This window comes from Alligator mississippiensis, chromosome 2 (genome assembly GCF_030867095.1).
Source record: "Alligator mississippiensis isolate rAllMis1 chromosome 2, rAllMis1, whole genome shotgun sequence".
Classification (NCBI taxonomy): domain Eukaryota; kingdom Metazoa; phylum Chordata; order Crocodylia; family Alligatoridae; genus Alligator; species Alligator mississippiensis.
In genome coordinates, this window is record NC_081825.1 from 258528073 (window position 1) to 258555715 (window position 27643).

At 40.1% G+C, this 27643-nt stretch overlaps 1 protein-coding gene across 5 annotated transcripts in view; it reads left to right on the top strand.

Annotated features, from left to right (window-relative positions):
• MIPOL1 (mirror-image polydactyly 1) overlaps nucleotides 1-27643 on the top strand; it is a 359424-nt gene that overhangs the window by 79017 nt on the left and 252764 nt on the right. For all 5 annotated transcript variants that reach the window (XM_019488729.2, XM_059723064.1, XM_019488733.2 and 2 more), the window contains one exon: nucleotides 23487-23700. In XM_019488729.2, the coding sequence (XP_019344274.1) occupies nucleotides 23487-23700 (214 nt within the window). The remainder of the gene's footprint in view (nucleotides 1-23486; nucleotides 23701-27643) is intronic.

The following is a 27643-nucleotide window of genomic DNA, read 5'->3' on the forward strand; positions in this document are numbered from 1 at the left end:
GCTGTGTGTGAAGGTTTACTTAGGGTTTCCTTTATGTTGCTCTGGCTGTAGCCGGTTGTCATCTTCATGAATTTCTCTGTCTCCGCTCTAGAAAGCTAGAAAAGAGGGGAGGATATGTAGGTCAGATTATCAGAATTGAATATGTGTACTTCCCCCAGATACACTTGCATGTGTTTATTTTATTTATGTAACTGCCTGATGTTTGTGCACATCTGCTGTGGGCATGCGCATAGTAATGTTTATTTTGGCATATGTGTAGGTTAGATAAGTATATAGAGTTTATATTCAAAGATATGGAGTTTTTTTATGTAATATACTGAAAAAATATTAATCAGGGAAAAACTCTTCAGAAGTGAATGCAATAAATGCATAATATATGCCATAAAATAATTCCATTGGTTATCAACAGTGTCATAAAAATAATTCCATTGGTTATCAACAGTGTCAAATTCATTGTGATCTGTCTATACACTTAGGAATCTGGAACATAAACATGTAGGATAATTTAAATTAAGATGCTCATAAAGACCTTTTTGTTATGTTTTGTTTCTTTGACTGCAACCAAATATTCCTGCTTCCCAGTGCTCTTAAGGATATAGAGCACCTTAACAGGGAGAGAACCATTTTATTGTAGCAGACTAATTTTTTTTTTTATGGTTTGTTTACACTTAATTCTGTTTAGAAGTAATGTGGAAATTCTTAGGTAATGCAACACTGAAAAAATATTAAACCATGGAAGAAAGTCTGTTCTGTTTTCTTATTTATACTACCCCATCATCATTAGTTATCAATAGAGTTTGTTGTCCAACAAGCTGAACATAGGACTGAGAGCTAGGAACCCCATCTCTGTCACTAACTTGCTGAGCAGCCTTGGTCCTAAACTTTCTTTTTGTTCTCGCTCTCTCAAGTTGACAATACGAGACTCTGGCCAGGTACTTGTAGAGACTTGGTGGTTAGTCTGTCCTGTAGGAGGTAGTACACCTCTGGATCAGTTAGTCAGGGCTGTCTAACTTTAAAGTGTGGCTGGGGGGCCGCACACCCTATGGCAGGGGTGGGCAAAATACGACCCACGGGCTGGTTCCAGCTTGCCAGCCCATTCTATCCAGCCCACGGGGCCTTTAAAAATTTTAGAAAATTAATTTATATCTGCCCATGGCTGCCTGTCAAAGATGACAGGTGGCCAGCAGCAGCAGGACCCAGCAGGAGCGGCTAAGATCTGGATCTGGAAGTGGTGATGGCTCCTACCCTGGGGGTCTTTAAGAGGAGGCTTGACATCTACCTGTATGAGGTCATTTGAGCCAGGTTTCCTCTCCTGCCCAGGGCAGGGGGTTGGACTTGTTGATCTACAAGGTCCCTTCTGACCCTACTTCTATGAATCTATGAGCCTGTGGTTGAGCAACAAGGCTAGCCCTTGTTTTTCAGTTTTATTACGTGGAACTCTGGGAGCACGATTGCTCTGTGAATGCCCCAATCAGGTACAGAAGGGATGTACATTGTCTTGAAAATACAGGGGCTGCTGTAGGAAACTGGGATATAGCTAGGGGACACATTCTAAAATGACTAGATAGCAGGTTTAAATCTAGCAAAAGGAAATTCTTTTTCATGCAGTGTGCAATTAACTTGTGAAACTCATTGCCACAGGATTTTATGGTGGCTAATAATCTAATCCAGTTCAAAAAAGAATTGGATAATTCATGGAGGAAATGTTGACCCATAGATATGAAACAAGGCAGATAGGGGTGAAGTCTTTGAAACAGAACTTCCTGTTAACCCTCAGAAAGATTCTATGAACCACCAGGGATTCAAAGATTCAGTCCTGCCAAAATGAAATCACAAGCATAAAGATACAAAAATTTTAATAGCAAATTCGGTAATCAAATACAGAAAAGATATAAATGACTTAAACAGTCATAATAAGACATAACAAGTAAATGTTTACAATTGATAAAAACATATATATATTTAAAGAAATAACAATCTTGTTAACATTTGAGAGAATTTAAAACTCATTTCTCTAAGTCCTAAAGTCTCAAAAAGCCTCTAACAGGTGGTTATCCTGTTAGGGAAGGGGACTTCTCACTTAAGTTTCAAATTAAGTTTTAAAAGAGCGCTTATCTTAGTTCATCTGCAGATTGATTATTCAGCAAGAACCATAGCTCAGGATTGAAGAGCAAAGATTCATTCTGAGATTAAAACAATTTTATACTCTGTTGTCTAATTCCAATATCAAAAAAATTGATAAAGAATTTATAAAAGCATTTCTAATTGGCCCCAATTAATATCCATATGCTTATTTTTACTACATATCTGAGCTATATTTTGTCTAAAATTAGCCTTGCCATGCAACACACTACTAAATACATTCTAGTTAAACTTTAGCCTACTTTTCCATTCCATCCTTCTTGAATTTTCTAAAATGGTTCACATCTTGTGAAGTCATCTGGCCTGATAATTTCCTTCGCCTTTTCTTCTCTTACCCAAACTTTGGTCAAGCAAATGCTGTAGCATATCACCAGTAAGCAGCCGAGGGCCTATTATAGTGCACATTTTAAAGCCCCTGAATGCTAGAAGCTCCAGTGGGAGAGGAGCAGGGGATAGAAAATCCTGGACATCCTACCCCTGCACCTTCCCGTTTTGCCCTCCCTCTGATCATCCACTCTTTGCCACTGTGTAAGACATGATGCTGGACCCAATAAATGGCAGTTCTGAAGCTCTTTATTCCCAAAACCACAACAGGGACACATTGGAACTGCATTCAGCATGTTTGAGTCTGTTTTTCAGGTGTGGCAGTAAGAGAAACAGAAATGTAATTCCTCCTTTCTCTTCTAGGGAAGGGATAACTGCTACTACTCGGCCTAGAGGCCACCTGAAAGGCAACATAGAGGGAGTAGGATACACAGCACAGAGTGGGAGGTAGAATGGAAGTGTTTTGGAAGAGATGAATGACAACATGTAGTACAGGAAAAGAGGTTTATATCAATTAGGCAACAGGTCAGAGCCAGGAAAGGAGGAAAACAAAAAATTGCAGGTTGAAAAATGTGGAACAGGATACCTCAAAGAATGCTAGGAAGAAAGGAGGCAGCTGATGGTGGAAAGATTGAGGATAAAGGTGAGGTGTGTTATTTTTTTGCATGGGGAAGATTGTTTTCTGTTTCCTTTGCTATTTTCTAGGCATGCAAATAAGCCATGGTGGCTAAGATAGATGCAGCTATCTGATCTTCCCTCCAACTGGAACCTCCCTACCAGCTTTATAAAACTGCTTGCTTCTCCCTCTCACACACTTCCCCTACCCCTTCATTTTGAATAGGTGGTCTTGAACATGTTGCATGTGTGTTTATTCCCCCCTAACTTCTCCCTTCCAAATGCAAAATTAAGTCCTGGAACACTTGCTTAACTCATATTCTTCTACCATGCATTGAAAACTTACTGTTTTCTGTGCCAAATATATAAAGAGAATGCAGTCCTTGCAAATGCATCATTTAAAGTGAAATGTTTTGAAATTTGCGGTACAGTTAACTTTAAAAAGCCTTGAACCTACTTTTACAGTATTGGCAGTTATTACCACAGTGGTCATACACTGTGCCTCAGAATCTGCTTTAGAAGAACTGGCATGGGTACAACAAGAATATAGTTGTTTCCTTCTTTAGAAACCTTCGTTCCTAGTATTTTAATATCAACTAGTATGAAGCTTAAGTCCAGAACAGACCTGCATTAGCACAGGTAAGATGAGCAAAGACATTACAAAAAATTTCATTAAAAAAGCAGGCCTTGTTCTCTGGGGAGTTCATTGGAGACTATCATCAGAGACTTCACCTGCGTCTTTAATAGACCATTTGTTCTGAATTATTTTTATTGGCATTTTATTGCCAAAAGTGACCTTTCTTTTTTCATGGTGGACATCTAATATCAGAATAAATCTTTAAAGAAAAATCTTTTTAAAGAGGAATTTGCTTTTTTCTTCATGGTTCTTGTTTAGAATGTTAAATACAGTAGAACATTACTGATCCAAATATGGTGGGGGATGTTGAATACATTTAGATAAAAAGAGAAATTTTGGTATAATTAATGGATGACAGGGAGTGTGTGACCCTGTTTTAGATAAAAGAGAATATTGGATAATTAAGATTTAGATATCTAAGGTGGTCATTTGTAAAATGTGATGGTCTATTATCACAATAACAAAAGAAAAATGAGATAGGAGGGTTTACTTTATTCTATTTGTTTTGACTTGTTTTAGAAAACATAAATACTAGTGAGCTTGAATACAACTCTAGCAGATGCTGTGTTTGGAAATTATGTAATAACTCCATATAGGCTGTAATGATATCCTGAAACCCTGTATTTAAACTAACCTGAATTACAATGAGAGATAAACAGAATATTTACCCATCCCTTATGAGCTGCTGCTGATATGTAAATTTATTCTTCTACTTTGCACAAATATACTTTTGAGCTACTGCTTAAACACTTCAAGGTCCTTAGCCAAACAGTTTTAATGATGCCTCCAATATTATGAAAGTGTGACATTTGATGAATGCCTTGTATAGTTGTGATATCAGGGAACGTGTAAACAAAAAACTCACATCAAGTCATCGTGCAACACCTAGATAATTTATAATTTTACTGTTTATATCCATCTTGACATTTTTTATCTGCCAAAGGCAGGTTTCATTTGGAATCTTAATCTGAGATTTATTTGGTGGATCTGGAAATCATAGCTAGAGTTCCCACAGGAAATGGTCCATCTACCAACAGATTAAATGGCAGTCCTGCAGTTGTTAAGGGAGCTCTGCATTTAACACACATGCATACTCATTCACTCAGCGCTGTGGAGAAAAATTAAAGTAGTAACCCAGGTTTAGGAACAATGTAGCTAAAAAGTCCCATATTTGCTGAATGACAAAGGGTTATATAGCAGCATTTCATTTTATTATTCGTGCTTGAATTTCTTGTTTGCTTTGTTGAGTCTGCTGACGAATACTAATAAATGCCTGCAACAATCCAGACGAGAGATGCCTGGCAACAAAGCTATGCGGTGGACCTCCCTGATCTTCTCCAGTTCACAACCTGACCTTTTGAAAAATTGGCTGGGCTAAGCTGCAGAATTTGGGTGTAATGGTTATTGTTAACTCCAGCTTTAGGATTTATTAATTTGTGTGATCAAGACTTACCTATACTTCAAAGTTTCAAAAGACCAAACACAATCATCCATCCATTAGAACTAACATTGTGTTTCAGTGAATCCCACTTAGTATCTGACTAGCGATTCTGCTATTTTGATGTGTTCAGAATCTAAAAATGCTTTTAAAGTAAAAAACCAGTTCAATGAAAATCTGGTTTCTTTTTGAGAGCTAAATTTTTAAAATAACAGAATGTAAATTAATTGCAAATTTAGAATGGAATGCCAAAGGAAATGTATGATATTTACACATTAATAAATGCATCATGATTAACCAAAGTGAATACTAAAATAATTATTAACCACCTATTTTAAAGCGTTATCGAAATTTCATTATCCTGTAAATATTTATGTCTGTGATTTTTACTTCGGCCTTTTTGGATGCTAAAGAAAATAGCAAAAAGCTAATAATAGGGGAGCATAATTATTAAAACAATCACTGTCCTTGGAGAATAGTAAAAATTGCCTTTCTGCCAGCATAACTCCAACTGTTCTTAATCTCTCTCAATTTCTTTCTTTCTAAAGGATGTTGCCAGGGCTCCAAACAAGTACAGGTGAAATAAAGAAGCATTCAAAGTAACACAAATGTCCTCCTTTAAATTGCTTACAGAATGAATTCAGTGTTCTCTTTAGATTCCATCAAGGCCTGAAGAGATGAACCATTACACTTAATGAGTTTATCTGTATTCTAGCAGACACTGAAGGATTGCTGACTTTTAAAAATAAAATATGTTTACATGTTCTGTGTCTGTAGGATATATAGTAAAATTACACATTATTTCAGAATAAAACTACTGTTTTTACTTTGTAAATGTTTAGCAAGGAACTTTCTTGCTTATTTCCTGTAACAAGATTCGGCCCATTTTATCACCATTTGGATTCCTAAAATTTAAAGCAAACAGAAAACTCCCAGCTCTCAAACTAAAGTACTTTTATTAATATAACTTTTTAAAACAGATTCATATTCTAAAAATGATTTATAAGAATGACAATTTTAGTTTAAGGGAGAGGACAGCTTCACTTTTACATATACTACTAAAATTACAAGAAATTTGTAAATATGCCTTGGATTCTTTTTTTGTGTGTGCGCATGTGCTCATATTGCAGTCTGGCACCTGAATGAAAGCTATGGTCATACTGGGGTTTGGAAGAATACCAATATAATTATTTGAATTTCCTCTTTACCCTTTGATAGGGTAAACATTATTTTACTGTTCGCTATTAAATAAGATCACCATTCTTTGACTTCATGTGTAAATGGCTTTGAAGTATGACTTGTACTCATACGGTCCAATGTTGTCATCCCAATTAAACTAATAAGAGAGGAAAATAGAAATCTAGTGCAAGAGTGTGTCCCCACATGGCAGCAGAATAAAAGCAGGGGGCACGGCTGAACTTCATTCAGTAATGAGCCGTTTCTGCCTAATGGGTGAATTATTGGGCCGTGACTCAAGAGATTATTTCATTCTCTAACACCGGCTTGCTTAATTGACTTTGCATCAGCTACTTCACTGCCATGTGCCTCAGTTTCCCCACCTGTAAAATAATACATAATAAATTTGCACCTCTGAGATCAATTGATTAAAGGAGCCATAACGAGTCTAGGTATTAATATTTAATTAACCAACCCATAGGTCCTTGGGTTGTTTTTTTTTTTAAAGAGAAGAAAAATTCTGCCTTGCATTGTAGTGGGAGATATTATTTAAGAGGACCTCTCCCATTCACCTCTTCCAGGTCTTTAAGGTCTCCTCTCCCAGCTGTGCATGAAGCAACTATCCTTAAAGAATGTTGTCCATTCAGTCTTTTTAATTGGATGGCAATTAGGTTCTGCTGAGATATTGGGGATATGTTGTATCTGCTTAGTGACTTCCCCCATGCAATTCCCAAGGAGCTGGCTGTCGTATATGGGATGTGATGATAATAATAATGAATAATATTTATCCATTTTACCTGGATAAGGAAGTGTCAATGAAATACAGTCCCCCAAAATAATAGCCTTCTTTTGCTAGACAAATGCCACATCTAAGTGCTCAATACTATAGCAATCAAGCTAAAATAGCATGGATCAGTTTATATAGGTAGTTAAGTCCCTCAAGATGAGGTAAAGCTGAGGGTTTTCTTTTGGAAGTAGGAAATTATTGATCCAATGGTCTGTAGTAAGTGCTTGAGCCAGATGTTATAACTTTTTGTCAAAGGGAAGTTGGAATTACCTCCATTATCTGTTTACACTGAATTTCTCAAATCTTAACCCAACATTGTCACAATTTTTGTTGGGCTAGATCATGAAGACTTGTTTGCAGACATGTAAAAGCACAACAGTAGTGGAAGAAAATGCATGTCAATTTAATGGAGAGGTTCAAAAGCACTTTTGCCTGTGGTACTCTTAACTTCATGCATGTTGCATATGTGAAGGAACTAAATGGGAATAAGGGAGGAGAAAATGGTGTGGATAATGAATTATTGCAACTGGTCCAAAAAACAACCCTTCTCCTTCCCAGTTATGTGAGGCAGCAGAATCAAACTCCTTCCCTCCACTTCATTTTCTTGTATAAGTTCAAATAAACCCTTTTAATTTACCTTTTCCTCTTCCTCTCTCCAGCCAAAAGTGGGGTGAATAGTTTAGCGATCTCTCATAAATATTCTATTTGATAAAAGTTAGAGAGATTGTATTTGAATGTGTTAAAGGCTTATTTAAAACAAAACTGAATCACTTCTTTTTTATCATAATTTTCATTTTTATTTGCTTGGGTGGGAAAGTATTTATTTGCTTCAAGTTGACATATTGTCTCTTCCATAAGATGTATTATGTCATAGAAATTAGGTCAAAGTGCATCAAACATTATTAATTTAAAATAACTCTTTAGCTTATTTTAGTGGAAATGGTTGAAGCTGCTTGAAGACAATGATGCTAGCTGTCTTTGTTATAATTAACATTTTTTGTTTCAATACACTTGTGCAGATACACTTAGCACATGGAAATTCTAAAATGGGACAATCTTGATTGTTACAGGATGGGATTTTAACAAGGAATATTTCGTCCTTGTTCATTATTTACTCTAGCATACTACAGTGAGTTTGGATTATTTTTCAAGTCAGCAATACAAGAACAAGAGTAATCAGTGACCTACACAAGAAAATTAGCGAAAGAGCTCTTGTAGTGATCCAGCAGTTACTACTGCAGTGTAGGAATAGATAGGTCAATATGTGACTCAAAATTAAATTTGATCTCCAGTTCATATAGAAATATATTGTGTAACCCAAGGATGGGGAATAAATGCTTAGAAAACCTCTAAAAGTGTTTATGATTTTCTTATTCCAATGGGAATTAATTATTTTCTAAATAAAAGAACATTCTGTTACAATGTTTGGAACTCAAAGATTACAGCTTTATGCTAACGCATGAAAATGATAATGCAAAACTAACTGGAAACAAACTGGATGAAATTAGATGGTTTAAAACAAGAAGGGGCAGGGGAAGGGGGGAGAAGCAAACAAAATAAAAATCAATGTATTTATCTTTCATTACTGTTACTATTCCTTTTTAATCATAAGTTCTTATTGGAAGGAAAACCTGTTGTTTTTTTGTGGGTTTGGGGGTTTTTTTGTGCCGGGGGGGGGAGGGGGTGGGGAAAGGTATATATGACTTTTACCCTGACAGTGTCCCTTTAACTCTTTGGCTTGTAGCCAGATAATTTTGTAATAAGTTTCATAAAAGGCTTATTGGTACATATTTCAGAATTGATACTGCTCTCTGCCTGTCTGCCTTGCTATTCTGCTTCCAAGCCCCATCCCTCTTGGCCATCTGTATCTGTAGCAGATCAATCTCCTATCCTACCTAACCACATGATGCTAATATATTTTCTGTGTGTGTGTGCATATGTTTGTGCATAAAGTCTCCCACAAATTTCCTGAAAAACCAAAGACTGATTAGCAGACTGCAGCAAGTAGTGCTGGGGGATCCCAAATGCATTTCCTATTTGAAGCCAAAATTTCTTCCCTTTCTCCTTATTATCTCTGTAGCTACAGGATTTCCCAGTGTTCTGCTTCCTCTGCTCTCACACTTCTGACCTCTCGATAATGAGGGCTGCAGTAATAGAAAGGATGACGATTGTAATTAATTTAGACTTATAGTGGCACCCAAAATGTGCTAGGTGTTTTCCAAACACAATCATGGTCCTTACCTCAGTATACAGTTAAAAAAGACAGATGAATAATAAAGGAAAGGGCTTCATAACATATAATGGGCTCATGTGATTTACATGGCTTTTTACTTTTACCACTCCCAAGGTAAATATATTAAATTTCCTTCCACCTTACCCTATTGCTTTAACTTTATACACACACACACATCAATTCCCAGTCTTAATTCTAGTGTCTTCATATCTCTCCCTCCTAGCATTTGTCACCCCTCCTCCACCCCTCCATTATATGAATGAGCAAATCATTTGGGATAAATACATTAGATGACTGGCTGGTCAGTTTCTCACTTTTTTTAGTGAAATATTAATGTGGGAGAACTGAACTTTTTCTTTTTTATGTTGAAAATTAGTTGGTTAGCCCATGCAAGAAGAGTCGAGATCTATGGTGATGGCCTTGCTCAATGAAAATTCTTTAATTTTGGAAAAGATGGCATGATCCATCTACGATCTGTGATGCTCTTTATGCAGCCTGATTATCTAAATACGTCTGTGTTTGTGCATCAGGACTGATTAATGCACACCTTGGAGTTCACAGGAGACATAAAGCAATATACTTACGGAATATATTGATCAGCCCTTCTGCTTGGTTACTTGATTTTATTGCTAAAATATCTCGTATGAGACCCAGAGCCTATTTTATCAGTTAGAGAGAAGATGGCAATGCTCTAGGGAGGAAATATTGCTACAGCTATCTAGTGAATAAAATGTTTCTGAAAAGATCATAAAATTCACTATACATATAGACTGGGTTTTGAAAGTTTTCCCCCCAAAGCATTCTGTGCTGTATGCTTCCCCTCCCTTCCGCCCCCCTTGCCGCCCCCCCCCCCCCCCCACACACACACACTCTCAACTCAGATGTAGTTTTCTGGCAAAGAAAGGATGTAGCTTTATTAAGCAAGCAAAAATGTCATCTTTAATGTCTTTGGGCAGATAGTCTTTCCAATTCTGAGTCGAGAAGGATGCCATCCTTCCTTCTGTCTTACAAAGCTAGTAGGAAAGGATTGGGTCCTTGCAGTATCCACCCTCTATCTCAAAAAAGGTCATTTGCAGGCCCTAAGACCTGCTGTTCAATTGCTGTCCTTTACCTCTAGGCTAGCAGGAATCAAATTATGATGAAAAATACCTTATGCATCTTTTTTTATTAAAAAAAATAATCACTGGCAGTATGTACAAAGATTGAAATTTACATGACACAGGGACCAACCTGTACCAGCAACCATTGGCCTCATTCATGCCTGAAGGTAGAGAAGTCCCACATCCTATGTAGATTTAGATGAGCAAATGGAGACTCAAGCTGCCTTGTGCCCTAAATTGCCCCAATTAGCTTGCTTACCCAGAGGAACTCAGTATTATTGGTTGTTTAACAGCTGCAAACTTGGAGATCTGGAAGGATTGAAAAAGGAAAAACTCCAAGCTATTAATTACATTGTCATAATTTGATCTATCCCAGTGTAAATATAACTACAGTGTCCTGTTGTTTGTCATTTAGATTGTTAGTTCCTTGATCTGTTCTATGATTATACACTACCTAGGAAAGTGTGCATATGGTCGGTGACTAGGATTTCTAGACACCAGTGGTGTAACAAGCAGAGTTGGTGCCTGGGGCAAACCTGGGGTGGAGGGAAGTGGGTGGGGCAGTTCCTAGAGCAGAGGGAGGGGCAGCAGTATTACTCATGCTAGCAACTCCTAAACAGTCTATGGCTAACCTGCTGCCATTTCTGTGTGCTCTGTCTGGCTCAGCTGTTTCTCTTAAAGCAGGAACAGCAACAGCAGGGGACTGTATTGGAATTCCTAGCATGGGTATGCTGTTGGGGAGTGGACTTTGGGGACTGGGGGGTGATTCCTGCACCTCTCCTAACTTGGAATCTGGGATAAGTTGCCCTCTCGGCCACCTGTTATGTTACTGGTAGACATAATCAGTATTTCTAGTGATAGCTGTCTCTGGTGCTTGGAGATTTCCTTGCAAACTGTTTCCTGTCCCAATTTGATGCCTTCCACAATCAATATTAGTTATGCTGTGATACAGAAAAACAAAAAGCATCTGAGATTTAAATTTAAAACAAATCAGTACAAGCATCAACTTCAGAAGTGTTGCACTTTATCTACAGAGTGCAGGAGCAGGTTTGGTAAAGTTGAGTATGCAAGTCAGTATGTCTAAAATGGCAGATGTACCCACTCAGTGGACTATCTCCAAAAATCTTCCTTCACTACTGTGTGGGAATCATGACACATTCTCAGTATAATTAGGCCAGGTACAGACATTATGTTTTTACCAGTATAAGCAATTAGAAACTGACCTATACCTGTAACAGAGTAGAAGTTCAGCATATACAAACTGGTTTAAAAATGGCAGAACCCAGCCTAAGATTTGCCTAAAATGTTGAAGACAATGTGGTTAGACAAGAATCTTTTAAGGTGTAGTTTGGATATGGGCAAGCAATTATAAATAATTCATTGATAGCTTTAATTGTTTTGTAACTAAAAGGGCTGTCTCCCCATTTTGGGCTCTAGAGGAAACAAAAACATCCACTACCTGGATGTTTTCCCTGCTATTACTGACTAAGGCTAAGTACAGACATTCAAAAAGCTTGAGGTGCAATCGATCCAAGTTATGCAGTTTTCTGTAAGTGGCATAATTTAGATTGGTAGCAAGCAGAACATACCTTTTCCCTTTGGTGTGCATGTGTGTACGCCAGGGGGCAAATCTTAGACTGGGTTCTGCCATTTTTAAACCAGTCTGTATGTGCTGAACTTCTGCTCTGTTACAGATATGGGTCAGTTTCCGATCACTTATACTGGTAAAAATGTAATGTCTGTACCTGGCCTAATTATACTGAGAGTGTGTCATGTATGTGATTCCCACACACTAAACCAAATGGGGCAGCTGATAAGTGACACCCAGGAAAAAGTCAATCTCCTTAATGACTATTTTGCGTCCGTTTTCCATCAGCCTAAGGGGATCACCCTGCCTGACAGGATGCAGGTTCACCTGGGGAGGGGTGAACATGCACCTATCATTGGCATTGATTTTGTGAGGGAACACCTTGAGAGGATGGACACCCACAAATCAGCTGGTCCAGATAGATTGCACCCACGATTCCTGAAGGAACTGGCTGACATCATAGCACTGCCAATGGTAAAGTTATTAAAAAACTTGTGGCACTTGGGTGAGGTGCCTGACAACTGGAAGAGGGCCAATGTGGTGCCCATCTTCAAGAAAGGGAGGAAGGAAAATCCAGAAAACTACAGGTCAATCAGTTTGACTTCAATCCCTGGGAAGATCTTGGAGAAAATCATCAAGGAAACCCTTAACAATAGGCTAACAGAAGGTAACATTCTGATAGAGAGCGAACACAGTTTCATTGCAGGTAGGTCTTGGCTGACCAATCTCATTTCCTTCTATGACCAGACAATGGATCACCTGGGCAAAGGAGAAGAGGTGGATATCATATTTTTGCACTACAAGAAAGTCTTTGACTTGGTGTCCTGTGATGTCCTCATGGAAAAATTGGGCAACTGCAGCCTCAACTACACTACAGTCTGATGGCTGGGGAAGTGGTCCATGGACGGACCCAGAGAGAATTTGGTTGATGGTTATTTGGTTGATGAAACCAAAATAACATAGCGCGTGGTGACCAGTGGTGTCTCCCAGGGCTCCATTCTCAGACCTGTATTCTTTAAAGTGTTTATAAATTATCTGGACTTTGGTATCAGAAGTAGACTGGCTAAGCTCACTGGTGACACCAAGCTATGGGGAAGTGCAGTCACCCTAGAGGATAGGCTAGCAATCCAGGCTGACCTTGACAGGCTTACAAGGTGTGCAGATCAAAACCCGATGGCACTAAACACAGCGAAATGCAAGGTGCTCCACCTTGGGAGCTAAAACCCACATGACATTTGTAGGCTCCACAGTGCTACACTCACTAGCACCATGACCGAAAGAGACTTGGAGGTCATGATTGACCACAAGATGAATGAGCCACCAATGCAATGCCACAGCCGTCAAAGCAAACAAAACTCTGGCTTGCATCTGCCAATGCATCTCAAGCAAGACCCGAGGAGTCATCCTCCCACTTTACTTGGCCTTGGTGAGACCACAGCTGGAATACTGTGTCCATTTCTGGGCTCCACAATTCAGAAAGGATGTGAAGAAGCTTGAGAGAGGCCAGAGGAGAGCCACGCACATGATTAGAGGACAAGAGAGCAGGCCTTATGAGGATGGGCTGAGAGACATGGGACTCTTCAGCCTGGAAAAATGTAGTGAAAAGAAAAGGGGTGACTTGGTGGCAGCCTATACGTACATAAGGGGTGTGCATCAGGAACTGGGAGAACACCTGTTCACTAGGGCACCCCAAGGGAAGACAAGGTCCAATGGTCACAAACTTCTGGAAAACTGTTTTAGGCTGGACATGAGGAAAAACTTCTTTACTGTCTGAGTCCCCAGGGCCTGGAATAGACTCCCCTCAGAGGTGGTGCAAGCACCTACTCTGGATACTTTCAAAAAACACTTGGATGCCTATCTTGCTGGGATCATTTGACCCCTGCTGACTTCCTGCCCCGTGGGCACAGGGCTGGACTGGATGATTTTGCGAGATCTCTTCCAGCTGTAATGTCTATGAAATCTATAAAAAATTGAAATGATTTGTTTACAGGTGACAGCCTTTCAATCAAATTAAGCTCAGTGAGTAATTCACAGTAAATTATAGCAGGAGGAGCCACATAACAATCCACCCTGCTGATGTCTTTGGTACTCAATTGCAGCAGGGGGTGTCGGCAAACCGGTAAACCCCTTACTCCCAAAGCGCAACCCCCCCAAAGCTGTAGCTGTCTGCAGGGTGCCCTATGCCAAAAAAACCCCCAAAAAACAACACAGCACATTCAGAAGGAACTGTATAAAATTTAAACCTTTATTTTAATTTTCTTTTTTTAAATATTATTTGCATGTTACAAAAGTATAAAACCCCAGAGCAGTTGAGCGCTTGATAGGTGGCACAGTGAGGGGGAATTTGTGAATGAAGGAAGAGCTGCCAGCCACAGACACTTGGGTGTGATTGGCAGACAGCCATTATGATCTATAATTCTGGACAATGGGGGATGATTTGGGCCAGGCTATGCATTTCATCATTGCTTTGCTTGGAAAGGTAACTTGATCCAATTCCCCCGACTGCTGGTACTGAGACACAGTTCACAGCTTCATAGGTATGAGCATGTGGAATTTTGAAAGGTTCTTTAAACACATGTCCATATAACAGCCCCAAAACTTTGCCAGAAAGCATTTTTCGACCCTCCTGGCACTGTAGCTAGTCATCTCTAGACTACTTTTTGGGCACGAAAAAGTTCTCTTTGTTTCCGAAGAACAAGTCCACTATTCACACAACAAAGCAGGAACATGATGCATCTATAAACCATGGCCCAAACTGGACCCAGGAAGAATTTAAAGAGTTGATTGGCATTTGGTCAGAGGAAAAGATCATTGAGCAGCTGGAAAGTAGATGGAATAAGCCAGTGTATACAGCAGTTGCCAAGGGCATGATTGTGCATGGGCACAACTGGAACTGGACATGGTGCCGCAGCAAATCGAGGCCCTAAAATGTGCTTTTCATCAGGCCAAGGATGAGAACTCTTGTTCTGGGGCAGCACGCACAATTGCTCCACTCTAGGACCAGTTGTCCATTGATTCTCAGAAAGAATGCAGGTGATGCAGGTCTCTGGTCATTTGGGACCGGTGTTTTGGAGAGCACATTAAGACCATGAGACCACAGACTGTCCTGAGACTCCAACAGGAAGCATGCTTGAGGCGTGGGGCAACTGCTCACAGCCACTGGTGGACAGGGATGGACAGGGTGGGCAGGGATGAACAAGAAGTAATTCTGATCCTACACCCTGTCTCCCGGATAGCTTCACTGGTGAGCACTGATGAGGAGGACAACACATTGGATGGAACTGTGCCGTCCCCCTTGAATGCATCTGAAATGTCAGAAGTTGCTGAGACCCAAAGTTTTGTTTCTGTTCTGGAGATGCAAGAAGACCCATGGCCCAAAGACATGTTAGTATTGGGGAAAGGGCATTCCATCCATTTGCAGCACTCTGGCAGGCAATGTTTCGCTTCCATTGGGTTGAATGTGCTAGGGGATTTCTACAAGTAGCGTAGGTTGTGGTTAACCTTTTTACTGGTTGAGAGATGGCGATGCAAATACTTTGTTTTCATTCCTGTTACCAGCTAGCATACCTGATGGAAGCCGGGGATGCGTGTCTGAACCTCGGACCCAGCTAGCACTGGAGGAGAGCGAATGCAGAAATTCCACTACAGGCAGCGACACTCCTGAGAGAGCATGATGGGGGCTTTGGTGGAGGCCACACAATGGCAAGTGACCACTGAAGATGACTAGCAGGATGAAGTCTGGGAGGTGCTTAGGACAGCTGATCAGTAGGAGACACAAAGAGTGGCCAACGCTATTAAAGTCAGAAAGCATCTCTTAGACGGCACAAACCAGTTTCTTGAACTGGCCATTCAGTGCCATGAGGATCTCCAGGAGACATGCATCAATCAAGGATCATGTCCTTAAGCACATGAACAAGCCCCTGATTCATAAGTGGATCTCCCTCAGGAGAGTGCACGTGAGATCCATTAGGCATGCCTCTTTCTGGGAGGTTGCCAGCAGTGCAATCACCGAGTCTGTTTCCCCAGTCCCGTTGTCAGCAACCAAGGGTCGCCCTAGTTCCAGCAGGGCCAGGAGAGTACCACTACAGCTCAGGGAGCAAAGGGCAGGTCAGACCAGGGGTGCACAGCTGGGAGAGAAAAACATATAATGGGAAAGGGGTTCCTATTTGGTAGGTGATGCTGCTTGGTAAACAGGGGAGTGGACATCCATTAAAAAGGATGCATAAGGCATTTTTCATCATAATTTTGATTCTTGCTAGCCTAGAAGTAAAGGACAGCAACTGAATAGCAAGTCTTAGGGCCTGGAAATGACCTTGTTTGAGATAAGAAGGGTGGATACTGCAAGGACCCAATCGTTTCCTAGTAGCTTTGTAAGATAGAAGAAAAGATGGCATCCTTCTCCACTCAGAATTGGAAAGACTATCTGCCCAAAGATATTAAGGATGATGTTTTTGCTTGCTTAATAAAGCTACATCCTTTCCTTGGTGGGTTTTAATTCAACTGTCATCTAAACTGATGGTTGGGGGGATTGGATTGTTGTTGGGTAGTTTCAAAGACTAGGAGAGTTAGGCAGTGCAGGGAAGTGCAGGGGAATGCACACAAGGGAGGCTCTACTAGTCAGTTGTTTGCAGCTGGTGAGTGTCTGCAGTCCAACAACTTGGACAGGCAGGCCAGCCCTTCTCAGTGTTTTTTTTCCCAACCGCTTCATATCCGCTCATCTGATTTACTGAGCACAGAATAATTCCCCACATTCCTTGATTTTCAGCTCTGCTTGTTATGCTGCTGCTGCTGAAAAGCAGACCACATAGGAAGCCTTAATGATAGGCGTCATTAGAGGGGTGCAGCAAGGGATCAGAGATGCTCTGTTCACTAGGGCCCCTCTTGGGGTAACAAGGAACAATGGTCACAAACTGACAGAGAGCAGATTTAGGCTAGACATCAGGAAAAACTTCTTCATGGTGAGAGTGACCAAAATTTGGAATGGTCTTCCAAGGGAGGTGGTGCTCTCCCCTACCTTGGGGGTCTTTAAGAGAAGGCTGGATAGGAATCTGGCTAGGATCATCTGACCCCAGCATCTAAGATCTTTTCTGCCCAGGCAGGGGGTTGGACTCAATAATCTGTTGAGGTCCCTTCTGACCCTAGCATCTAAGAATCTATGATACCCAGACAGATAGGACCATCAGCGCCATCCGTACCTGTACGGTATGGTTGCGGGAGTTAGCAAGACAAGAAGATTATGTCTGTGGCTGAGTCTTGTACGGGCAATGTGGCAGGAGGCATTCACAAGAAAGGGAGAGAGAAAGGCAGTCCAGCTTGGAAACATAGAAAAACAGTATTGTTTATGTGCAGTGAAAGTCACTGATTATTGCTAATTTTTGGTTATTGTTTGTTTGTCGTTTGAAGCATAAACAATGCCTATGGTTAATGCTTGCTGTTATAAAAGTTGTAATAAAACTCATTGCTTATTGTCTGAAGTTTATAAAATTGAAGAGTACTGCTTCTTGATAATGGTTACATTGTAAATGCTGTGACATTTGGTTATTTATGTAAAATATGTTCAGTAAGTCACTGAAGCTTAATTATGTAAAAAGACATTTATATTTTCTTTCCGTGTGGGCCCAGAGGTATCAGAAAGTGACTGTGTCATTGTTATTTCTCCCTCACGAAAGGGAGATTCCAACTATTTCAACAGATCTTAGGGAATTACTTGTTTTGAGTATCCTTGGATTAGTCTGTGCTTTTCTATTTTATATGTAGTGCAATAGCCCAACATTGTTTAACGTGTATTTTGAGGCTCATCAAAGAACAGCAGCAAGAACAGTTTCTTCTTGTATGATTTTTTTTGAGGAGAAATAATGAGTTGGATCTAAATGTGCATAGAATAGAAATTATCAGAATAAACAGTAAATCGATCAATTGCGTCTTTGTCCTTTACAGAGCATGGTGTATGCGCCAATGAGTTTTTTGATAGCTGCTGAATCCAATGTGTGAGACAGTCGTGCCCACACGTAAGGCACACCTATGCACTAACAATACTCTGAATCTGAGAAGCAGATTCTTTCCTCCTCTGATGCTGGTCATCACAAAACTTGATACAGTCTACCTTGCAGTGCCTTGTTCCATCTACACTACAAACTGACTCCACCAACAAAAGTGACATTCTGCACTCCTTTCCCAATCATCTAGTAGAGCTTCCAAAGGATGTTAAGAAATCTTTGCAAGCATCCTGAAATCTATAGTGGTCTGCCTCTCTTCCTAGACCTGTTGTGAGTTTCAGAGTACATCACATTCTTCGGGATTCTGTGATCTGGCATTTGCTTGAAATGACCAAGCCTTTTCTTACTAATCAATGTTCCCATGCATGACATACCAGCAGGATTTAACACTTCCATAATTGTCACCCTGACTTGTCATCTTATTCAAAGAATTTTACTCAGGTATGTAATATGAAAGAGGTTTAGTCTTTTGTTATGTTTGGCATAGGTTGTCCATGTCTCTGAGCCATATAGAAGAGTGGATAAAACACGTGTCTCATAAATACAGATTTTCACTTTAGTTGACAATTTGTCATTGTTCCAGGCTCTGTCTTGCAAAAGACCGAAGTTCCTGGCTGCTTCGCCGATTCTACTAGTGAGCTCAGCATCAAGATCTATGTTGCTGGTAACAGTAGAGCCATGATAGAAAAATTGGTCAAGAACATCCAGATGAGTACCATCGAGGGTTGTACCTGGAACTAGTTCTGAAGAGCTTTAGTGCATGATAACAGTCTTCTTCAAGTTTATTGCTAGCCCAAAGTTTTTGTATGAGTCAGAGAACATGGCAATGAGATGTTGTTAGGGCATCAACACTCTGAGCCACAATAGCTGCATCATTTGCAAACAACAGATTCCTTATGATGATCTCCTTCACCTCTGAACTATGCAATGTTAAACAGTCTTCCATCATGTCTAATGATGAGATAAACACCCTCTTGAACATCATAGAATGTGTGTTGAAGCAGGAATGAGAAGTAAATGTTAAACAATGTGGGAGCTAGCACACAGCCAGCTCTGTTGCTAATGTTGAATGTGTCAGACTCTTGGTTTTCATACATTACAGTTGCCTTTATGCCATCTTATCAGGATCTCACAAGGTTTAACAGTATAGGTGGACCACCAAGCTTCTTCAGAACAGTGTAAAGTCCTGATCAACTAACCATGTCAAAGGCTTTTGTTTTAAATCTAAAAGCCATGTACAGTGGGATATGCTTCTCTTTGCACATTTCCTGCAGTTGTCTTACAGAAAAGACCATATCTATGGTGGACCTTTCCAAGTGGAAGCCACACTGGCTCCCAGTATCTCAGTTAATGTTTGAAGTCTAGGTAAAAGAATATGGCTTAACATTTTTCCCGCATTGTTGAAAAGAGATATACGTCTGTGGTTATTTTACAGTCACTTCTGTCTCCTTTGTGTTCTAGTATTGGATGAAATGAGCATCCTTGAAATCTTGCTGAACAGTTTCTTCCTTCCAATAGAGTAACAATACCTTGTATAATCTTTGCAGCAAGTCTTTGTTTGTACATTTGTAAATTTCAGCAGGTAAAGTCGGATTCTGAAGATTTGTTATTGGGGATCTTTTTAATGTATTGTTCAAGTGTCTTTAGTGTAGGTTTGGCATCCAGCAAAGTCATAACTTCAAACCCAGGCAACTCTTCTAGCACACATTAGTCTACTACAGACTCCCTTATGTATATCCTTCCATGATGCTAGTTGCTTCCCCTTGTCAGTAATGATGTTACCATCCAGGTCTTTCAACAGAGTTGTCTCGTACTTTGTTGGCCCTTTGGCCTTCCTAATGCCCTTACACAACCATCTGTTGTTGACTTCATCAGCTGCCAGTTGGATGTTGTTGCAGGGACTTGGCCAGAATTCTTGAGAACACCTCCTGGAAGCTTTTTGAACAGCCCTACAAGCTTCTCTTAGGTTGAGTGAATCAGTAATAAGAGTAGACTTGCAGGTGATTAGGGCAGTTCTTTTTCTCTCAATGAGTAGCAGCAGTACTTCCGAATGGTCTACAGACTAGTCAATGTTTTTCTTAGTATTCTTTCCAAAACTCTTGATTGCTGAATTGTACATACTTGTCTTCAGGACTTCCCATGCATCTGATGCAGTTTCATTCATTCCATCTGACTTTGCTGCTACTTCATTGAAAAGCTGTTTCTTGACAGGATCATTGATTTGCACAAGTCAATAAGAGGTTGTCCAGCAGGTTTATTATGGTGGATCTTCTTAGCTTGTAATTTCACTTTGCCATAGACAAGGCAGTGGTCTATGTCACAGTCGGTGCTTTAAAAGCATTGTGTATGCAAGATATCTTTCAAGTGTGTATCTCTTGTCAGTACCAAGTCCAGCTGATGCCAGTGCTTGGAACTCGGGTGTCTCCACAGTGTTCTTCTTCTGACGTTACCAGTAAAGAAGGTGTTGGTCACCGATGAGCCTTGACTTGCACAAAGCTCAAGAACTCTCTGACTCTTGTCATTGATATGTCCAATGCCATGCCTACCCAGAATACCTGGCCAAATCTCAGCATTGGACCCAAGTATTGCATTGAAGTCTGAAGTACTAGAATGGGTTCCTTCCATGGAATCCCGTCAATGAGTTCTTCCAGCTGTTGATAGCTGTCCTTCTCATCACTTGCCTGCAGAGTTGGAGCCTAGAAACTGATGAGATTGATGAATCCGTTGTATAGAATAACCGAAAGGCGTCATGGTATGTATGGACACAGCAATTGGAGCTTCACACAATGACATGTTCATTTCTGATAGTAGAACTTACACCATGCTATCTCCTTACTCCTTCAGGTTTGCTATGCCAGTAAATGGTGTAGCCCTTCTCCTTTATGAAGCCTGTGTCTGAGAGACAAGTTCCCAAAAGAGCTGCAATATCCATTTTGAAATGTGCAAGCTGATTACTCCACACAGCCATTTTCCTCAGATCTGAATCAGATCAAAGTCATATCCAAGGGTCAAGTCCATATATTCCAGCAAGCAATTCTGTTTATAAAATCAGTTGAACCAGGATGTAAGCAGTGAGGTGTAAGGCTTGTTTGTCCCACATTTTCTAGGGCCACCCTCATGCAAGGCAAGCAGGCCTTCCCTAAATAGGGCTGCTTGGAAATCTTGGTAGCTGCCTCAGGGCCCTTATGCCTCCTTCAGATGCCTATGACCATCTTACCAAGACCTTTAGCACATATGCCTAGGCAGAGTTATGGAGTAGTAGAGGCTGCCATAGATCTACCATCCCCCCGTTAGACCACTGAGCCAAAATCCAAAGGCCAGAACAAGTCTAGATATTCATTGACATAGAGGCTGCAGCTCCTGCCAGAGAGTAACCTGAATAGAGCTGCTAACTGCCTGTTGCTTCAGCATGAGCACCTTTTCTGTCAGGGTGAAGCCCTTTAGCCTTTCTTCAACCAAGAAGTGTCCACAAGGCAGTGGAGGATGCAGTTTAATGTCACACTCGGGACAATAAACAGTAACAACAAAATAAAATAAACCAAATTAGTTTTCTTCAGATGTTTTGAAAATCAAGCTAACATCATTGCATCCCTGCATCCCTGCTCTGAATAGGCAATGCTTGGCCACCTGAGCTGGAAAGGGGAAAGATCTAGCCAGCTTGCAGATTTTAGAAAGACTGCAAGCTGCATTTGGGTGGGTGCCCAGGATGAGCACCCTTTGACACTGTCATTTGAGACAGACAGAGAAAGGGAGATGGGGTTTCTATTGCATTTATTGTTATTACTGTTTAAATTGAATAATGTGTTTTCTCGTGGTAAAGGAAAGAATGCTTGGGTGGGGGGGACAACATCCCCTCTTCAAGAGGGAGGTACAGGCTTGGGAGGGACTCACTTGTGTAAGGCAGGGGAGTGCGTGAGGTAGGACAACCCAGGCCCTCCTGTGAGAGAGGGGAGGTCTGGGCTTGAGAGGGACAGTAAGGATGATGGGAAGACTCTCCTGGATGTGAGGCATGAGTCTGCATAGGGATGGGAAGGAGTATTGGGAGGGGAATTTCTTTTCTTTTGTGGAAGCATTGGATGTAGGTTAGGAATCGGGTTTGACCAGGCAAGGGTCAGGGGGAACACTCACCTAGGAAGCAGGGGAGCAGGAAGGTATGAAATTGGGTGGATTGTTTTTTAATTTGGAGGTTTGGGTAGGAGGGAGGGTTTTCTTTCATTATACTTTTTCATTTTAAAATTGTATTTTGTTTTAATATGTTTCATGTATTTTACTATAAGCTGACTGAAGCTTTTTTGGGGAAGGATGGCATCCAAATTAATATATACAATAAATGAATGAATAGTAGCTTTATAAAATAAGTGAAACTTCTAACATTTATGTTCTATCTTAATCTAAATCAAATAGCTAATAACAATACAATTTTCTTGTTTTCAAATCACCTTTAGGTTTCTTGTACCCTGTTTTATAACACAGGTTAATATATTTGGCAGTAACTGAGACTAGCTTGTCACTTTAGGAAAAAGTAACTGCATACTTTTTTACTGACTGGACTGCTAAAGGGAGGGGAGTATTCTTTTTGGGAAATGAGCTGTAAATCTTATTCTTAATTTAAACCCTTTAGCACCAACAGTATGTACTGAATAGCCAGACTAAGGTAGGCACCTCTTGTCATGTTAATTTTAAACACACAGTTTTAATTTTTGATAACGTTGTTTCACTCTATTTTTTAAGCTTTTTGGCCAGGTGACATTACAGCATGCAGGTTGCAGGTGATCCTGCATCAACCATAGGTTAGCAAAATATTTTAGAAAAGGAATATTATTAATCTTGGAGTGGGAAGAAGACTGAATATCATGCTAAATGCCCTGTAAATTAGTTCTGTGTTTCACTAGGCTTCCACAATTGTTGTGACAGTCATTATTGCTCATGGAAAAAAATATTGATATGGAAGCTGAAAATCTTGTTTTTGACGCCAAGAAGAAAATTAAAACATGTTTTTAAGCTAGTAAGGCTGTAACTCTCATGAAGCTCATGATTTTCTTGTGAGGGTCCTTTACATTATATTGGCTTTGCACAGGGGGCTTTTAAGTCAGTCTCAATAACTTCAGCTCGCTTTATGTCCCCTTTACTTTGCCAAAGTTTCATAAAAAAGTCTCTGCAAATGAGAATCTTGTCCATAATTTTGTGAAATACATGCTTATTCTGGCCACTGCAAAAATTCAGCATGTATTATTAAAGCTGAGATGATATTTTACAAAAGTTATTCTGATTCTAAAGGCTGATGCTGTATGAGGAAGGAGTAACTGATGGGGGACAAGAGATTAGGAAATGAAGGGAATTTTTTATGTACATATAAAATATCTAGTGTGTTAATAGATACATCAAACAAAATTATTGCTTAACTCTTTGTGTGGATAGATACACTGACTGTGATTATTTTTTTCAAACAGAAATTTATAAACCGGAAGAAAAGAAAAAAATTGGAACAAAAGTCTACCAAAATTCTTCTAAAAGCCTTCAAGAAAAACAGGAACTGATCACTCAATGCAATACTGAAGCAGATAAACTGCCAGATTTGCCAACAAGCCTGTGGAAAATTCAGACTACTAGTGTCCAAAATATTTGTGTAGAAGATGTTGCCTCTCATTTTACTAATGAACTGAGGTGAATGCAAGCACCCCTTCCCTCCCTGGATTCAGAATATTTTGGTGTAATAAATTAACTTTTCACACTTCCATTGAAATTCATTGGGATGCGGGATGCTATTTTCCTTAGCCTATCATCTATATTATCAAGGCCAAACTTTTTGTCAAACATACCAAAAGTTGAGCCTTGTGCGCTTCCCAAGTGCCACCTTGATCCCCTTTTCCTGCCTGATCTGCTGCTGCTCCTTGTCCCCTCCCATATCTGTCACTTGGGACACACATGTTGCAGGTTGGCCACCCCAGCTTGGGTTCAGAAATGACACATCAATCAGTATAAGTATTTGGAAACTGGATCAAAAACTGATTGCAGACTGGCACAACAGAAGTTCAGTGCACATAAACTACTTTCAAAATTACTCAAAGCGGTAAGATAAACCTCGATGGATCTAGTATCAGACTTAACTGACTTAGGTTAAATTGCTTTATTGAACTTCTGTCCGAGATCCCCTCCAGATTCAAGTTTACTCCTAGCCCTCCAACATCCTAGGATCATTTGTACCTCTGTCATAAACCTCCCCTTCACAGGGTGGGCAGCCTAGCCTTGGCCCAAGCTGTCTGCTCCAGCTGAGCATGAACATGTGCTCTAGCACTCCCCAACTTCTGGCCTGGGCCACTGCAGGCATGTGGCTGCATTTCCAGAATCAAGAGTGAATGTCTATTCATTTGCTTATCAGTTCAATCTACACAGCTTAGACTAACCTGAATAGACTGAAACAATTTAGCCCTGGGCTTTTTGACTGTCTGTACTTGGCCTCCTCCTCTATGCATTGTGCACTAAAACATATAACATACATGCATCTAATAGAATACTACAGTGATAAAAATGGTCAACAAACCTATGCTCTGCCCCACACAACTCCCTCTCAGCCCCTCTCAGTTTCACCTCCAGGACTGATCCAAAGCTGTGTGGTAATGTTTTGAGTGTTGTTTTTGGGGGGTGTGGGGGGGCATTTAACATGGGGTTACAGTAAATCTGCTCTGTGGATATCAAAACAAGGTACAGTCACTGCCCTGAAAAACTTGTAAAACCCATATTGAACAAAGATTAAAAATGAAGTTTAACATTAGAAAGAAAGAATTTGCAAAGGATGGACAAGGATTGAGCAAACAGAATAGTGGAAGTCACTTCACATTGTGAATGAAATTCTGACACTAGTTACTAGAATTGTGTTGGACAAGAAGCGAGTGAGCACAGGAATGAAGGTCACTTTTATAACCAGTTCACTTATTTGTAGCAAGTGAATTGAAGTGATGGTAAGGAAGATAAATGTAGAAGCAGCAAAAGGTGTAATGAGGGTGAGGAGGATGTGTACCACATGGCATGAGACAAGAAACAAAGGGAGAAGGGAGGTCAGATATAGGCAAAGGCTTAAAAGGAGGATGAGTAATCACAGTATGTTTAGAGATACTTTTCTGCAAAGTAACCTGGAGCGTGGGTATGTATGTTGAGGCAGGGGGTGGGAGAGAGAGTTAATATGGCTGAAACAGAGAGGGACAGAAAGTCTCCAGTGACAGTATAGATCAAAAAGGGAAGGATTAGGGAGGCTGGGGTTCGAGGAGGTAATTGTAGTATAGCCTACGTCAAGGAGAACCATGCTGTGTGAGCTGGGGTTTGGCAGTTGAGGACTTGAAGGAAAAACAAGATTTTTTTCCCCCTCTTGTATTTCTAAGGTCTTGTGAAGGCTTTAATGTGAGAAAAGAGAAGTAGGGTCAAGACAACTCTTAGGGCATTTATACACATACTTTTCTGTCTCGCAACATGCCGGAGATCCGCCACTTCGGAGCAGACTCGATTAATTGGGTCTGCTCCGCACGCAAGCTGAGGTGAACTGTGCTGCACCACCTGCAGTTATATAAGTGGTGAGATGCACATCAGCATGCAGAAAATGGCAGCAATATGCTTTTGAAGTAAAGCACCTCTGATGTGTTTTAGTTCAAAAGCACACCACTGCCATTTTCTGCACGCTGACATGCATTTTGCCATTTACACAACTGTAAGCGTTGTAGCACCGGGCGCTTTTCAAAGTGCTCAGTGCTGTGGCGCTTGCATGTGTAAAATGCCCTTAGGCTTGAGGTGGGAAGGGTGTTGAGTTGTCAGTGGTGATGGTGACAGGATGGAGATGTCTTTCTATTCTCCTCCTCCTCCACAATATTCTCTCTCCCCCCCACCACATATTGTCTTTCATAATATTATCTCCCTAACCTGATACGTCCAGCTGGTACAAGACCCACAACAAATGTTTGGTTACCACTGTAGGCTAGGAAAAGCATCCCTAGTGTCTTTTTATTCATTTTTAGGAGTAATATAAACTCCCGTCTTATGTTACCAGTTGTCCAATGTATGCTATGAGAACTTTGGACTTATCTGCAGAATTTCCCATTCTTTATCTTTTCCTATTTGAAGTACTATGACCATCTTATTGTATTTAATTATCATTGCAAAGCAATTTAAACTTAAGAACTGTTGTTCCATGAAAGAGTAATTTATTTACTAGGCATAAGAGCTTTCAAAGACTCCTTAGTCATTTCTGAAAATAATGTTTGAGCTCCAAGTTCACTTAAATGCTTTTAAAAATTTTTAATCTTCAGTTGTCAGGCAGGGTTCACCATCAGTATTTAATAATGATTATCTTGTATTGGGGCTCTTATGTGCAACAGTCATGGGTCAGACCCCATCCTGACGGGTGCTGAATAATTAAGATAGACCCTGCCCCAAAGAGCTTGCAATCAAAACAGAAGATAAAAAACAATAGATGAAAACAGACATGGCTAGGGGTGGGTGGTATGAGGAAATGACGATGAGATCTTGCTACTGAGTTTGAAAGGCAATATTTTGCTCAGTGTGCTAGCAGAATTAGTATTCTCAAACTCTTTGTAGGCATCATGGCTAAGGACAGTTATTAAGGAAGCTTTGAAAGGTACCTAATGAGTGTTTTGCGGGAAGCACTTTCCAATCAGGTGTGGTAGTGTGGGAGAAAGCATGAAAGTGTTTGCCCACTTGCCAGCTTTCAAACAATTGAGGCTGGCATCATTGGCCAATAAAATGCAAGAGGCATATTTTCAATGCTAAATGAGAAATGATAGGCTGTGAAGAGCTTTGAGAGTGATGACAAATAATTTGTTTGATGTGATAAGGAACAAGGAACCCAATGGACAGATGCTTAAAGAGAAGTGACATGAAACAAGCAATGAGGTTGGAAAATGATTTCTGTAATAATAGATCGTTTTTATTTTTCTCATAATTATTTCTAGGATTTATGTTATATTTGGAAATAGCACAAAAAGTGGATGATGTCATGGGTACTAAGTGAAAGAATGTACAGTGTTGTAGTGTGATACCTGCTCTAAACTGTGAAGAAGTTTGCCTTGGTTCTGACTTAAAAGTAAGATCCAGCTTATCTACAAATAGCAGGTGAAGGACAACAATATTTTTAAACAACCTTGCTTTGACAGGTTGTAGAAAGGCAGACTTAAGGTTTTGTGGTCATTGTTGTTACCACTAAAATCAGTTTCAATTTTAATATCATTGGTTTAGCTAGAGAGTCTCCTAGCAGTGATAGCCAGAAAATAATTTTGTGCTTGAAGTGAGCTTGCCTCACTAGGGTTTATTTCACATTAACAGCAAAATAGTCATTAAAAAGTTTCAGAAGTTAAGTCCGCTCAGCGTCTTTCCAAAAATTATCTTTTAAACCCCTTTTAACTCTTTCCTGTCTTCAGCTAAGTGATTTTTAGAATGCTCTGGGTCGTAAAAAAAAAAAAAAAAGAAGAAGAAGAAAAGAAAGACCTGTGTCTAAATATACTATTTGAAATAATAGAATCTTTTTTATAGATTTTGTAGAGGAGGAATTCCTTGGCCTGATCTCTGAATATTTTCATTTCATTTCATTTCATTTCATTAAGCA